General features: G+C 57.1%; 2 protein-coding genes across 2 annotated transcripts; both read left to right on the forward strand.

Annotated features, from left to right (window-relative positions):
* Nucleotides 1-309: 309 nt before the first annotated feature.
* Nucleotides 310-2,282, forward strand: CH63R_00214 (Chromatin remodeling complex subunit; the record flags this gene model as incomplete). The annotated part of the gene is made up of 3 exons (XM_018295189.1): nt 310-370; nt 678-1,746; nt 1,802-2,282. The coding sequence occupies 3 exons, from the start codon at nt 310-312 to the stop codon at nt 2,280-2,282; spliced, it is 1,611 nt and encodes a 536-aa protein (XP_018163551.1).
* A 180-nt stretch (nt 2,283-2,462) lies between these two features.
* CH63R_00215 (uncharacterized protein) lies at nt 2,463-2,654 on the forward strand (the record flags this gene model as incomplete). The annotated part of the gene is made up of 1 exon (XM_018295190.1): nt 2,463-2,654. The coding sequence occupies one exon, from the start codon at nt 2,463-2,465 to the stop codon at nt 2,652-2,654; it is 192 nt and encodes a 63-aa protein (XP_018163552.1).
* Between the last annotated feature and the right edge of the window lie 12,636 nt (nt 2,655-15,290).

Raw genomic sequence — 15,290 nt, forward strand, 5'->3', positions numbered from 1 at the left:
GGATGAATGTACAGTATATTACAGTGTGAATTTAGCAGGACCCGTCTTAGAACACACTGTATTTTCAGCCAATCACAGCCGTGTAGTGGAATTGAAGACCCCAACTATCTTTTCCCGCCCACGCATGAAGGGACCCACCGAGCCTTGCTTGTCCTTCGCGTCGCGACTCCATGTCAAACCCACCAGTCAAAGTGCCATTCGACATTCAGCCTTGCACCACCCGCGATCCCAACCAACTGCACCAACGAAGCCGCGCTGCAGCATCACCATCGATCGCAAAGCTCCCCCGATCCCCCCTCTCGACCCGCCATGTCTGGACGCCGTTCTCGGTCGGGCAGGGCTGCCGCTAAGCGCGCCTCTGCTGCGCTCCGTACGTACAAGCTTTTCCCTTGATGTTTGTTCCTTTTCTTGTCGCGCCCTGAAGAAGCCTTGGAGGATGTTGATTGGGGTGCTCGCTACAATTCCTGCTTAGACGGACAGTCATCTGGCTTGTGAAATTCTTCTCTTTTTTGAATTGCAACCGCAAAGCATCGTTCAAGCTCCGGCATCCCCCTCTCTCTCCCTGTGCCCCTCCTCCTTTGACAATCCACACTCGAGCGAGGACATCTTGTATCGCAATATTTCTTGCGAGGGAAACAGCGAAGCAATTGCTTAACTAACTGGATTTAAATCTCTAGAGAGCACTCCCAGAGTTTTCGAAGGCATCGACGACGAAGAGCCCGTCGCCGAAGCTGTCGAATCCGAGCCCGAGCACGAGGCGCAGCCCGAAGAAGAAGATGACGAAGAAGAAAAGCCTAACGAATCGGGTGAAGAAGAAGGTGGAGACGAGGATGGTGAAGAAGAAGAAGAAGAGCCTGCGAACGAAGAGGCCGAAGACTCCGAACCATCGGCCAAAGAACCGACTCCTCCTACCGAGCCCGTTATCCGTAGGAAGCGACTCGGCCGCCCCCCCAAGAACAAGCCTCCCGGCTGGGACAACATGATCACCGTGCCCGCTTCCGAAGCCGATACTCCGCGCCGGAGAGGTCGTGGCGGATGGCGCGGTCGAGGCGGCCGCCGACCGGCCCCTGGTCAGGCACCTCCGAAGCTCAAGCAGGTCATCGACAAGGAGGGTACCGAAGTCGACATCGTCGACGACGAGTGTGTCCTGCCCGAGGACCCCGAAGGCGAGACAAAGGTCGACAAGCTCGGCAACCTGCAGGGGGGCCGCCAGTACCGTTGCAGAACGTTCACCGTCAAGGATCGCTCTGAACGCCAGTACATGTTGTCGACGGAGCCTGCGCGATGCGTCGGTTTCCGCGACAGCTACCTCTTCTTCAACAAGCACCCGAAGCTCTACAAGATCATCGTGAGCGACGAAGAAAAGATGGACATGATCGAGCGAAATATCATTCCCCACTCGTACAAGGGCCGTGCCATAGGAATTGTCACGGCGCGCTCCGTCTTTGTCGAGTTCGGCGCGAGGATCATCGTCGGCGGCCGGACTATCGTCGACGACTACCGCGTTGCCGATATGCGCGCGTCTGGCGTTGCCGAAGGAGACATCGCGGACCCCTCGGATGTCTTCGACCCCAGCCAGCCGTACAACACCAACCAGTACGTTGCGTGGTTCGGCGCCAGTGCTGTGTACCACACCAACCAAGCGCCGGCCACGTCAGACCCTCTTGCTGGTCTGACCGAGGTCAAGAAGAAGCGTGTCAACGTGAACGATACCAATTGGCAGCTGGAGCACGCCCGTGCCGCTAGGTAAGTATCCGTGTGCGCGAGCGACACACACACGCGAGATTACATGCTAACAAAGGTCCAGCGAGTTCAACAGCCGCATCAACGCCATCCGTATGGCGACGCTGCGCCATGGCGCCTACGATATCCACACAAACATGATGCAGCAACCGGTCAACATGCAACCAACGCGCGCGAGGGTCGAGGCCGTCACTCCTGGCACCGTCAGCGAACCCAACAGCGCCTTTCCGACTGTCCCGTCGGCAGTCCAGCGCAACTTCAACGTTGTAGACATCATTTACGAGACGCCGCGCGTGGGCGTCCAGTCTGCCGGACGCCGGCCGGCCGAGGTTCCCGACTTTTTGAAGCCGTTCAACGGCATCCTGGCCATCGGCGACGACATCAAGTCCATGCTACCGTCCGAGTGTCGCGAGTCGCTCGAGAGGCACCAGGCCAACCAGCGGGAATTTGAGTCGCGCTTCGGCGACGAGAAGGACAAGATGGCGCGAGGCAGGCTAATCATCGACAAGTCGGTTGTGCCGCAGGGCCGACATTCTTAGGAAGAGCTTACCAAGCGGCACGGCTGGAAAGGCACCCCCAAATGCCGCTTCGAGTCGGCGTTCACCTCCCGCGGCTGTAACTTTTGCGGCCGTACCATTCGCGTGTGCGGGCATGGCGTGGACCTCACACGCGAGTTTTATGAGGCATTCAGCGTCAAGCCCGAAGACCCCCCGACAAAGATGCTCAAGACGGAGACGCCTCAGGGAAGAAGTACCAGACAAGAATCTTCTCAGGGGAGATTTGGGACGGACGTCGGTGGACTAGCGAAGATGGCGAGTCCTGATATGCCTCGGGCGGTGTTCTGCCAGGAGGACGGGATCGTTGTCTGGCCCGAGTTCTACGGCAACACCGTGGTTCTGGGTTGTCCGTAGGCGGCTGTCAAGTCTTGTATTGACGAGTTTCTCTTGGGGGATGCAGGGGGCGGGTTGGACAGGACCTGGGGGTTGTTGTTTTTTTCTTCTTTTTCTTCTTTTCATTGTTGGCCCGGCGTTTCGGATGTAAATTGGTCACAAGGTTGACTGGGAGCAAACGGCAGCAAGAACTTCAAAACGGTTGCCAGTGTTAATATTGCTTACCGCCTCGGAGATCCTCCTGTCATGGGACGTGGGGTGATGGCTTAGGGAGGCAGGAGGCGTGGGGTATTAGCTGTGTATGTAGGATTAACACGATTCACGAATGGCTTGACAAGGAGCTGCCCGCCCGCTTTTGCTCCTTTCCTTTTCCTTGTGGTAACAATTAATCATGTTGTTGGTGACTGCTGTTTCTTATCGAGAGCAAGCTAGTTGGTGAAGACTGAAAGGAGCATTCGAGTTCCGTTCGGTTATTTTCTTAATCCCAAACGACAAGCCTCATCCGTCTCGGATGGGCTCTCATCGGGGCTTCTGGGTGGCGTCTCGAAGGGCATAACAATGCAGTGGGGGGAATCAATCGATGACGAAATGATGAATAACTTTTGGGGATGTTGTTACTGTATGCCCGGCGCCTCTTCGATGACAAACCTCACATTTGATGTCACCGTTACGAGATATCTAGACGAGGCCCAGTCCCCCCCTCTCGCGGGCCGCGGGAGTTTAGTCCGACATCCTCGCTCAGCGTAGGAGGGAAACAAGGCCCACGGAATCTATCGAAGCCATGATACTCTTACTGAATATCGTACATATTGCCAAACGGGGCCTGTGAGGGACCTGTTGGACTGGAGGGGGTCTTGTAACGCGGAGTGACTCTACTCTGGTTGCGAAGATAAAACAGACGGAAACATGTAAGCATCTGTGATTATACAGTGAACAAAGCTGAATCTTACAGCCAGGACAGAACCCACGAGCCAGCGGTGAGCGATGTTTCTCCCACATCGTCAAACACTGTTAGTGCCGAAGCAACTGAACCCAGTCAGCCAGCCTTCCATGCCTCTGTTCACAGATTGTGTGAAAGTCAAGGCCAGAGGTCGTATCTGGCGATGGTATTGAGGCATGCCCCAGCAGCCTCGCTACCGTCTACATCACTGTGTCAAGGTCGCACAACAGGTAGCAGACGTTGCGTCCGTCTCACCAGGCTCACTGATGGGCGAGGCTGAGAGTTTGCTATATAATGCTTTGAATTACAGCCTTACACCTTTAGTTTACAATAAATGCGTGATAGAGAGAAGTGTCATGCTTGCTCACTTATTTGGCACTTTCTTATACGCTGTCAAGTGGCAAATCATGAGAAAAGATTGCAACAGAAAACGTCTACCAGCACACTTACGACAAGTGAATAAATAGCACAGGCAGCACAGTCGCCGCCGAGCTTCAGCAAACCCTCATGACTAGCAGGGAGGAAGTTAACATCCTCGTACGTCTCTCCGCACGTCCTTGTCGAGCTCAAGGAACACCGCAGGGAAACCATGGAGAGTTGGATTGCCGCATTTATAAATGACGCAAATGAAGCATAGCAAAGTTGCCCACTCGCTCTCAGCCCTTCCCGTCTCGGGCCACGTCAGGCCTAGAAACTCTAAATGACAGACAGTCTGCGGTTCATCCAGCCAAGAGCCCATCACACGCGCGGCAGCACGCCCGATGCCGCCGTGCCCAAACCTCCAGGCATCGTCCCCTCTCACCCAGATCACATCAAGCAACCTCCCGCCCACGACACCCTCCGTCCGACATCCCCGTCTTCCTCCCCAGCGTTCCAAAACGTCCCAGCGACGACCCGGGCCGTCCTGCCACGGACCAGGAGGACCGCGCCGTCAGAGGACCGATCCGACACCCGCGCTGGCGCCTCGATCCGTCCGTCCGGAGGGGGGGGGGGGGGGGGGAGAGAGAGAGAGAGAGAGAGAGAGAGAGGGAAGCGGGGACACAGACGCGCAGACGCGCGGACACGAACAGAGAGGTAGGTGACGGACCGCAAAGCTTATAGCTCCTCGTGAATGCGGAGCCCGTGCCGGGCCGCAGAAAGCACGGGGGGTAGAGGGTAGGGGGTTGGGTTTGCGCGAGACGCATACCTCGAGGTAGGAGCCTCGGGATGGCCAGGCGGCGGCGGCGGCGGCGGCGGCGGCGGGTCCTGGGATGACTTCCCGGAATAGACGCCGCCACGGACCCCCGTTGCATCAAAGTAGACGCGGGCCCCTCTCGCACCGGCACCCAGCAAGGAGCAGCAAGGAGCAGCAAGGAGCAGCAAGGAGCCATGGGAAAGGGAAATGGACCCCGCAGGCTGGCCCCGGGCGATGGGAAATGCCGTGATGGGGAGCAACTTGCCCAAGGACCATCTGTCCTCCCCCCCTCCTGGTATCTCTCTTTCTGCATAGGCATTCTCAGCATGCACGCATCGTGCAGCGGGTGTCGTGCATACATCGCAGCCACCGCGAGATGGCTGACGCATTCGCACAACACTCCTATGGTAAGTCGGATATACCTAGCCAGAGAGTCAATTACTCGTCTCTCACTATCTGTGCTCTAGTATCGCACTGCACCATCACAAAGAGGGAGAGGCTTCATCCAACTTTTCTTCTTTCCGAGACAGACAAAACATTGCAGGCAGCCGGACGCTTGCCCGTGTCCGAAGCAGCATCAGGTGCCTTCACTTACAACAGTCACACACACACTTACACACATGCCATAAAAGACCAGAGACGAGCGTCGTGCCGAACCACAAGCTTAGTCACCCTCCCAACCGGCAGTCCGACCTCACCCAAAGCATGACGGACGGACACGACATATCATCGGACACGGGGGATGGATGGATGTGATGGGATGGGATGGGGCGGGACGGGGGAACTCAGCAGCCACAATCCACGACCTTTGGCCTCGCCAACACGCCCGCGTCCGCGCCAGCGCCCGCGCCTCCGGACCCCAAGCACCACCACTTACTTTCTCCAGCCAGACAGGCACCAGCACATACACCACTCCTTCTCACAGCTCAGCTAAGCACCATCGCAGCGCAGCACGGCACGGCACGGCACAGCACAGCACACCCCCCCACCCAAGCCCAGCTCCGTCCTCAGCCCGTTACCCACCCAGCGTGCGTGAGCGAGCGTGAGGGTGAGCCACTTTGCGGGTGGGTGTGCGCCAGCTATGGGCGAATGCAGTGAGCAAGCGCAAAAGATCACGCGCCCTTGCTGCTGCTGGCTGGCCCGTTAGCTGAAGGACGCGGCGGCGGCGCGCGCGCGGGGCAAGGGCAGGGAGTGAGGGCAGGGCAGCAAACGACGCTGCCTTATTTACGACTCCCGAGACATCAAAGGGAGAGGGAGAGAGAGAGAGAGAGGAGCAAAGAGTCTCGGCAAGAAGAGAGGGAAGAACGGAAGAAGAAAATAATAAGAGTAAAAAAAAAAAGGGGTGGCCAGAGGAAAGATGGACGAAACGCCAAAGGATGGACGTAGTGGAGTGCTTGTGGTCGAGACATATGTCTAGGTGTCACGCAGCGAAACATGTCCCCCCCTCCTCCTCCCCGCCCTTCTTTCCCCTTGGCTCACCGCTTGCGTGGTCGTTACCTACTCTAGTCTAGGTACCAGCAACAGGCCAAAGTTGACGATGCATGTGTCATCACCAACCGGCAGTCCCAGCTGTTGACCGCATCGCGGAGCTCACAGCGGGAGCAGATGGTGCTTGCTGCTGGCGGTCTTGTGTCTTGTGCGTGGCTGGTTTATGTTTGGCGTGGGGCGTGGCCTCCGGCCGGACCATGTGGCTGTCCCCCCCCCGGCGGATGGACCGCGCCGATGGGCGATAACGATGGATGATGCGTGATGTCCGCAGTGGCTGCGACAAGCGAGGTCGTCAGTCGGACCACCATCCGGTAGATGGCAGCTCGTAGGCTTGTTCGGATAGAGTCATTGCGCTGAGGAGGGAGGGGGGGCGAATCCCCCTCGAAGGATCGCAAGGGCTGGATGATGCTATGCTGAATCCATAGGGAAAAGTGAGTGTGAGTGTGAGTGAGAGTGAGAGTGAGAGTGAGTATGAGAGAAAGAGACACCGGTGGGCAGCAGCAAGCCATTGATCCATCCCACTGCACACATAGGCGGCGGACAATAGCGGCTAAGCGCTCGAACGTAGGAGTTGATGACGCAGCACTGTTGGTTTCTTCCGTCCGGGTTGGAGTAGGATCGCGACCCTACTCCAAGCCTCTGGCGTCTCTGCCATTCTGCCCATCACTGCCGCATTCTCCCACCAGAATAGTGCACTACTGCAAGCACTCTAGCCAGCGCGTGTCCTTGTCCCGGGGGGGAGGCACTGAGGCGAGAGGCGTTGAGGGCACGAGGCCGACCTTCACCCCTTCACCCAGGGCAAGGTTGAGGGGGCCAGGCATCAGTGGCGACTCCAAGGTAGGGGTGGAGGTCAGTCGTTGTTGTTCTCATCCCAATTCCAAGGAGGGGGCTGGCTTAGCTACTGATGTCCGCTTTTGTTAGCACAATCGGCGGTGGTCACAGGCGAATCCTTAGCAGAGCCAACCCCTAAATCCTAAAGGGTGGTCACTCATTGGGGGAGACATATACGATGTGGTATCCGAACACACACATTCATTAGATCCAACGCCTAGCCTCTCGCCGCCTGGCTCTGGAAGCCTTGGCTGAAGCCTGACCCTCAGTTACGTGCAGGCCGTTTCCATCGCGGCTCGCCCTGCCCTGTCTTGTGTGGGGGACGGGGGTGGGAATCCGTTGACTGCGGATCGGGGGAGGCGATGGGGGAGGGGGGTCATGGGCTGAGTTGTGGCGAACAAGACTACGTCAAGAGGGTTACACCAACATCTAACCAACTTGCAACTGCTGGTGGCAGGGTGGATGGGTGGTGATGACTTCTGCCCAACGTTTCGCCTGTTCCGACTGGGGTTGTGGAGTGTGGAACGAGGGACCCCGTATGAGACTCCTCCTCCTCCTCCTGAGGAGGGCTTGGGTGATCTCTGTTTGAATAATTCTGTCACCTTCTTCCCCTCCTCGCCTCACCTACCCTGAGGCGCCCACGCGCCGTCGCCGGTCTGCATACAGGTGGACTGCAGCACGTTCGCCGGTTGTTCCAAAGGAGCGCGGCATTTTTTCGCGCTCTCCTACCATAACCCGCTCGGCTACAGGAACAATGCACTACTACGTCCGCCGCCCCCATCTGTCCCAGAGGCCCGGCCACTGAACGGCCGCGAGGCTTGCCCGGGACATGGGCGATTTCTAAGCAGTTTCGTCGTGAACGTGGTGACTCTCTCCACGCCAAGGGTCGTCGTGTTCTGCGGCGGGAGAGATAGGACATGTTGGAAAAGGGGGCAGCCAGCATCCAGCATCCAGCATCATGGCGCCCAAAGTCCCATTGTTTGACGTTTCGTCTGCGGGGAAATGCGAGGGACAGAAAAAAAGGGCGCAAGTGATTTCGTCTCGACAGTCGGTCAAGCTGTGACCGGTTTCTGTTTGACTCCCTGTCAGTCAGTCAGTTAGTCAGTCGGTCAGTTTTGAGCTTGTCAGCCGTCTACTGGTGTGCTAGCCACGACAACGAGGCCGACGGCAGACCTTTATGCCGCTCGTCGTGAGCGTGTGATTCCTAAACAGCAAGCTGCCGAACGGCATCCCTCCATTCTGTCTGCCTGCCTGCTTGTGATATTGCTCTGACACTCTTGACGTTCAGGGACAACAGAACATAAGGGACCCCACCAAACAGGGGGGGGTCCTCGTGAGTTCTCCCCCCGAGAACAGCTGCATTGGGCTGTTGGTGACGCGGAACTGTCGGCGTCGAATGGGTGAGGTGGCTGCACGTCGTATGCATCCTGTACATGCCACGGCCTTGGTAGCCTAACCGTCGAATCATGTAGGTACACCAGGGCCGCCCGCTCGTGCGTGCGTTTGCTGGGCGGCTGGGAGGAGGGTGATGGCACACAAGACGTGACCAAGCCAGTAGCCCATGTACATTTACTAGCGCAATGGCCGCGAACAACTGACGACGATGGACTGCCCATTGGCCGAGCAGAGCCCAGGCTATCTCAAGAGTGGCCGGAGGTTGAGAACGCGGGCCATAGTCGCCATTGGAGGATGAGGATGAAGTGTCCGCCGGCTTCCATCGATGTCCGACAAGTAACTCGTGGCGGGACGGCTGGCCTTTCCTCGGCGTCGGTCAAGTTGATCATCCTCCAGAAAGGTTTAGCCGTGAGAAGATCGCTCGTTAATCATGACGAGTTGGAACCGCCATTAGCCCACCGAGGTCAGAAATTTCCCCATGGCCTCGGGCTCGGAGGGGGGGGAGGGGGTCGAGTCCTTGACGACGCAATTCGTTTCCAGCTAGCAATTTGATAGAAGGAGAAGCTTGGGTACGATGCCATGGAGCCCTTCCCGGCCCTGGAGTCCCTGATACGAGCAGCCGGATCTAGTTTACACATTAAAGCTGACCAAGATCTCGAGTCTCCGGCAATATCGAGCATCGGGGAGAGGGGCGGGGGGGTTGCAGGGTCGTCGGCAACTGCGGTCCAATGCAGCAGCAGCATCAATACATATGGATCAGGAACTCCCGTCCACTGGCGGTGGCACTTGACGTAGCACTGGACATGGCAGAGTATTGTGATGGGTCACTGGCCACAAAGGGCGTCAGATCGGATTGGAGCTCTCGCCATATCCCGCCCGCGTTTCCCCTCAAAAAGTTAGTTGCGGTGAAGGTGCCCAACGGCCCAGTCTGCAGGTCATCCGATTCACGATACCCTGCCCTTTGGCTGCTGCTGGAGGGGGAGGAGCCGTGAGGAAAAGAAGAGATAAATAAAGCAAAAAAGACAAGGACAAGATCTGGGAAAGAGTCCCGAAATTGCCAACAAACTCGACCGATTCAACCGATAGTTTTTGGCCTGGCCCAAGTCCAGCATCCACTTGACGGGGCCTTGCCCTCGAGGGCTGACGGCTCATGACCCATACCATGGGCAGTGCCCTGCCACCGCTAAAGATGGTCGGTGGAGTTGGACCCTTGGAAGTTGGACGGGCACACAAGGACCTTTACCTAGCCTTGTGAGCATGACATCGTGGGCCGTGGCATGTTCTCTACTTGGGTGGGTCTCGAAAAATCTCGAAGGTCTTCGCGGTCTTGTCCTTCGCTCTCTCTCTCTCTCTCTCTCTCTCTCTCTCTCTATCGTCGTGTATGGGAGATCCTAGGTGCTTGACCTGAATGACCGCATGCCAAAGGTTAGCCGTGTGTAGCCATTTGGTCTCTGGTCTCTGGTCTTGCTGGCAAATTACCCGTACGGGAAATGAGCTGCCATCCGTTCTGGCCCCCGGGCCATCAAGCGTAAGCCATTCTCCGAGTCCAAGGCGGTCGAGGTCTTAAGCAAGCTGTCAATCCTCGCGAGACTCCGTTTTCAGGGTCCAAACCCCTTAGTGTGTTCGCCGTAGCGTTGTAGCCAGTTGATGGCGCAGTCGAGAGCCCGGACATATTCATAGAAACAGGCCACTGAGACCCGAGACCCGAGACCCAAGACTCAAGACTCAAGAAGCCTGCCTGCCCGGTTGTTGTTGGCATGGCATGTCGATGGTGGAACCGCGTCGCGTTTCCTTTGTTCGGTGCAGCCGTGCCTGCCTATGCCTCTGGATTGAGCGGAACACCGCGAGCCTCCTCCAACCCTGTTTTTCCACTCTGCGGTTTTCGAACCCAGGCCGCCAGGCTCCATCGGCTTATTGACTCAACCAACCTTGCCTGACGGACTCAGAAGGGAAGGCGCAGATCGTCAGCCCAGCTCCCTGGTGTTGAAATATCTCCGTCAGGTGGCTGCACCTGAGAATCTCCCAATGTGTCACCTCCTGCAAGCTGATGGGGCCTTTTGATGTTCTGCGCCAGAAACCCTCCAGGGGTTGTTGTGGACCCCGGACCACGCACGCGTGTGTTCAACACGAGGGCAGAGACACTGTTCCAGGGGGCCTGACGTGTCGTCGGGTAAGCACAGCAGAGGATGGATGCACTGTACTGTAGTTTGTGACCATGATGCCGGGGCACGCCCAGGGGGTGCAGTCGTGTTCAAGCGAGTCAACTGGCTGCGTATCTGTTGTGTCTCTTCGGATCGACGCAATATGATTGGTCAACAAGGACGAGGGGAATGTATGTTATACCGACCTGTGTTTAGCTCCAACCTTTTGCTTTTCCAAACAATTTCGCCCTGACTCGCCCATGTGTCGAGTTTCTCGGTATGCAGGCTTGGTTTTGACCAGGCTCGGGCAGGCTGAGATGGACTGTCCCATCTGACTGACAATTGGTCGGTTAATCTGACGGAGAGGGCCAACGTTCTCACCGTCCGTGTTCGAGTATTGTAGGTACTGCGGCTGGTAGGCTGGGAAGGTGTTTGGTTCTTCATCACTCCTGATACAATGATTATACCGTTTTGCAAAGCGAGACTCCGCACCAGACTGGGAGTCCGTGGTTAACGTTGCGTTGCGGCGCAGGCTCGGTTATGCAGACCGCCAGGCCGACAAGGTCTTGGGGGCTTGGAAGAAAAGATCGAGCGGCGGCTGTAGACTCCGTACGATGTAGACTCTCGAGAGCACGAAGCCGCCCAATCAGAGGGCAAGCATTTGATTTCTGTACACAGTAGGCATACAGAGTACAGCCACACGCTCTTAATATCCGGTTGACAATGTCGCCAACGGCAACCGCTGGCAAGTTTTTGGGGAGATTTCTCATTTCAGTCCGGGTGCCTCAATGCCTCGCCCTAGTGGTGAGAAGCTCGCGCCTGTCCTTGCAGCACGATGCCATGTCCCGACGCGGGTCCCGAGACCACTAGTGAGCGAGCCGTAACATCCAGAACGGCACGTGATTGCCATGCGAGCAGAGGACGAGTTGGCCGATTGGATCAGCAACATCTACCATGGTACTGTAGCGAACCAAGTCGTGAATTCTCTGGCTCCCGGCAGTGCTGCGGTGCATACGGTGGCACGGATGCTCCAGCCTTTTGCCACCCCTGCCCTGTTACGTGACCGGGCTGGTTTGGTCCTTCGAAAGCGCGGCACAACTCCGCGTTTCTCCAGATTACTATCCAGCTGACAGAACAGGTTGAAATCTCAACGGCCTCAGGAACCTTAAAGAGGAAGACTGTCATGATCGAGCAGCCAATGAGCGTGGTGAGACAGACTGACCGGTGATTTATCGATACATTGACTGACCCGGACACGATCCATATAGCACACCCGATAATACGATTGGGCGGTCTTGCTCTCGGCGTTTGAGGTGCCGTGTGCTGTAGCAGACTGGCAGTCTGGCGGATGGAAACCATATCTCACTCACTGCCGGAGGCGAGCCGCGAACCGCGAGATCGCCATGGCAAAAGCCTGTCAAAGTTTTGCTTTGCGTGTGAACAGTGCAGTGTAGGAGGATCGATTGGGAGCCTGTCTACGCCTGGCCTCGTTGTCGGGAGCATGGAATTTTTTGTCCCTGGATGAACCAGTCGTACCTTGGCCAGCGAACCCTTGCCGGACCAACACCACCACCCTCAAGGGGTGACGATAGGAGAATATGGTCTCCCCTCCCATCGGGAAGGTTGAACACTGTACTCTGTAGAGAGCACGGTGTCCCGACTTGTGGAGCGTGCGGTATTTCTCCCGGTGGTGGTTGTGGTGGTGCAGGCAGCAGGCTGGTGGTGTTGCTGCAATCTCATCCAAGGCGAGAGAATGCATGGACTTTCATTTCCGTTGCAGCTTTTGCTGGGCCTTGCTGCGCAGCTGCGGGAACAACAAATGCCAAAATGCCGCGTTTGGCTAGGTAAAGCCGCGAAGTCCTGACTCCTGGACAAGCCCATCGATTTGTCCGAGTTACTTGAAGGGCAGGAGGAGCCTAAAAGCACATTTGTGTATCTGTGCTCTGTATTGTAATAGAACTGGAAAATTGTGCACCGTTCTTCGGGGAATTGTAGTCGCGCCACAGTTTTGTTGGCAGGAATTCGATCAGGGGGTGACCAAGCGCTCAAAAGGTTGCCTCGTCTCGATGAGGTACGAAAGCGCCCATGGACGCATCTCGACGGCCTCGCCTGACGTACGAACCTGTAGGCATGTTGAGTGAGCACCTGGCACAATCGAGCCCGGAAGCGATGCTCCAAACCCGACCCAGAGAGGTGATCAAGCCAAACACGGGCCACGGCCTTGTGGAATCAACCGCGTCGATCCCATGCCATTCTAGACCGGCCGGGTCGGAGAAGGCAGCAGCAGTGAGGCGAAGCCGTAAAGGGGAGGGAGGCAAACTGCGAAGCAGTCATGCACTCAGTGAACAAGACCTCCCGCGCCTCGTCAGGGTCGTCACGGCCAATATCCGTTAGGCACTGGGCTCGGCAACAATGCGTTGGTGACTGGGTTTTCGTCCAGTGTGGTGAGTGGTGACGGTGAGTGGGTGCTGCAGGGTGCATACCGTCGTCATCGGCCGGAGTCTGCTTCGCTGGATGGGGGTTTCGGCGCTGAAAGAGTCAAAGACAGCAGCCTAAGGTGGTAGGGCGCTGGTGGCTGGACCGCAGCGATAACCCAGCAGATCGGATGATGGACACAGTCCACCGAACACAGACTGTCCCTTGCCCTTTGCAGCCGGGATTGCAGGTACCAAGCAAGGACTGCACAACGGGCGCGAGATCAAGGAAGAGATTGCCCCTCTGAGCCCTAGCCCCCGTGGACTGCCATTCGCCGAGCCCCGACCGAAATAAGCAGAGGCCAGTCAGTGATCAGATTCAGAGGCGCGCAAGGCAGCGAGAGAACCTCGCAAAGGCACTGAATGAGGGTGGATAGAGGCCCCATCCCAGTGTCGCCGTGGTGCCGGGGTGGTGTGCATTGGTGCGAGTGGGCGAGTATCGCAGAGTCCAAGTCTCGTCCTGGTTCGGTTTGGGTTGGACCTTGCCTGTGGTCTGGGCTGGGCCGCCTGGGACGCCTCCCGGGATAGGGATGGATGCGCAAGGAAAATGGGGACCCAAGGCGATGCGGACAGAGCGGACGTGGACGGATGGATGGATACCTGCTGGCGAGGGCGGTCAGTGGCCAAGCGCCAACTTTGTTAAGTGAGAGAGGAGGATAGGAGGAGAAGGAAAAAAAAAAGAAAAAAGGGTACCGGACAGGTTGCCTCGGTGCGGCAGGTTGATGTGAGTACCTGCTATACCCGCGACAAACCAACCTCCCTGGCCCATATGCAAGGTACAGGCGACTGGCACAAATTGCACAAGGCTAGGCCAATACTCTCCAATACATCTGGAAGCCTCGGGAGACTGGGACATCCCAACTGCCAGAGAGCGCTAAGAGCCGAACCGCTATTAACGACTTTTTCTTCTTCGCTTTCCTTGAGCGCCGAATGACTTGATAACTTTTGTTTCTCTGGGAGGCGCCCTGGCTTTTGCGGCAAGGATGTGCCACTGTGGTACCGTTGTTGAAATGAGGTGTTGGCTCGAGTTGGCCAGACCACAGGATTCTGGAGGATTGTTGCACACGTAAGCTATCGGTTCCTTGTGACCATTGCTGTCTTGAGGTACATATATTCATTCGTACAGTAAATGAATGGCTGGAGCCGGGGACGAAGATGGAGCGTCGGGCAAGGACTGATCTGTCCTTGTTTGTTCTCGAATTTTGTCAGCTTTGCTTTTCTACGTGGCCCCCCGGCCATTTGTTGGCTGCCATCCACCTGACTTGCAGTATTCTCCGGGTCTTGATTGTTGTTGCCACGATGGACGTTAGCAGAGGCCGTGTTGAGCGGATAGAGCAGACATTGTATCCTATTCGTACATGGCACGTCAGGCCGAGGCGCGTAACGACCGTCCTTCGCGTCCTTAGGTCAGTCCCAGTCTTACTCACTCTTGCGTTGTGCCGATTCACGGTACACCCATGGGTGGCCGTCCGTCGTGTTTGAGCGCATGGCTTACTTGATGGACATCGGGCCAATCAGACGCTCAACACAGTATTGCAATGGACCCATATTAGGTTTTCTCATTGAAGGACGGGCCGGGGAAACAGCAGCGGTCGGGTCCAGCGGCACTGCGTTGCTAGGTGGGAAGGCAGGAGACAGGAGGCAGGAGCCCTGGCTGCAGCGACCAGAAACAGCAGCAACAGCGCCTGCCTGCGTCTGCGCCTGGGCAGTTGTGCAGGTGCAGGTGCGATGCTGCAGGTGCTGCCTCCCCCCTGCCCCCCTGCCCTCTTCCCTCTGTCCTTTGCCCTCCTGCCTACTGTCCTTCTTGTTTTCCTTCCTGCTGGTTGGCACACCTGCGCCTGCCTCCCTAGGTACCAAGGTACCCTGAGTTGAAGTGGCTCATGCTCCGGCTGCTTCCCGCTGTTCCTAAGCTTCTAGCTGGCCCTGACTTTCTCTCATACTGAGACAGCTCACTCGGGGAACAGACGAGTGTGAGTGAGACTAGCTTCCTACCCGCCCGTGAGGTGTCGGACGTAGACGTAGCAACCTGACCCGGATACCAATAGCACCATTAGTACACAGGGCATCTGGTCCTTTGCTTGTGGTGTCGTTCTGTCTGCCACCCACATCCATCATCCATTCATCCAACCAGCTATGCACACTCGAATCGGTGAGCGAGTTGAAGTCAGCATCGTGAGAGGGTGAGTGGGTGTCTGTGCTTGTGTCCACTGCCGT

The sequence above is a fragment of the Colletotrichum higginsianum genome, chromosome 1, assembly GCF_001672515.1.
Source record: "Colletotrichum higginsianum IMI 349063 chromosome 1, whole genome shotgun sequence".
Taxonomy (NCBI): Eukaryota; Fungi; Ascomycota; class Sordariomycetes; order Glomerellales; family Glomerellaceae; genus Colletotrichum; species Colletotrichum higginsianum.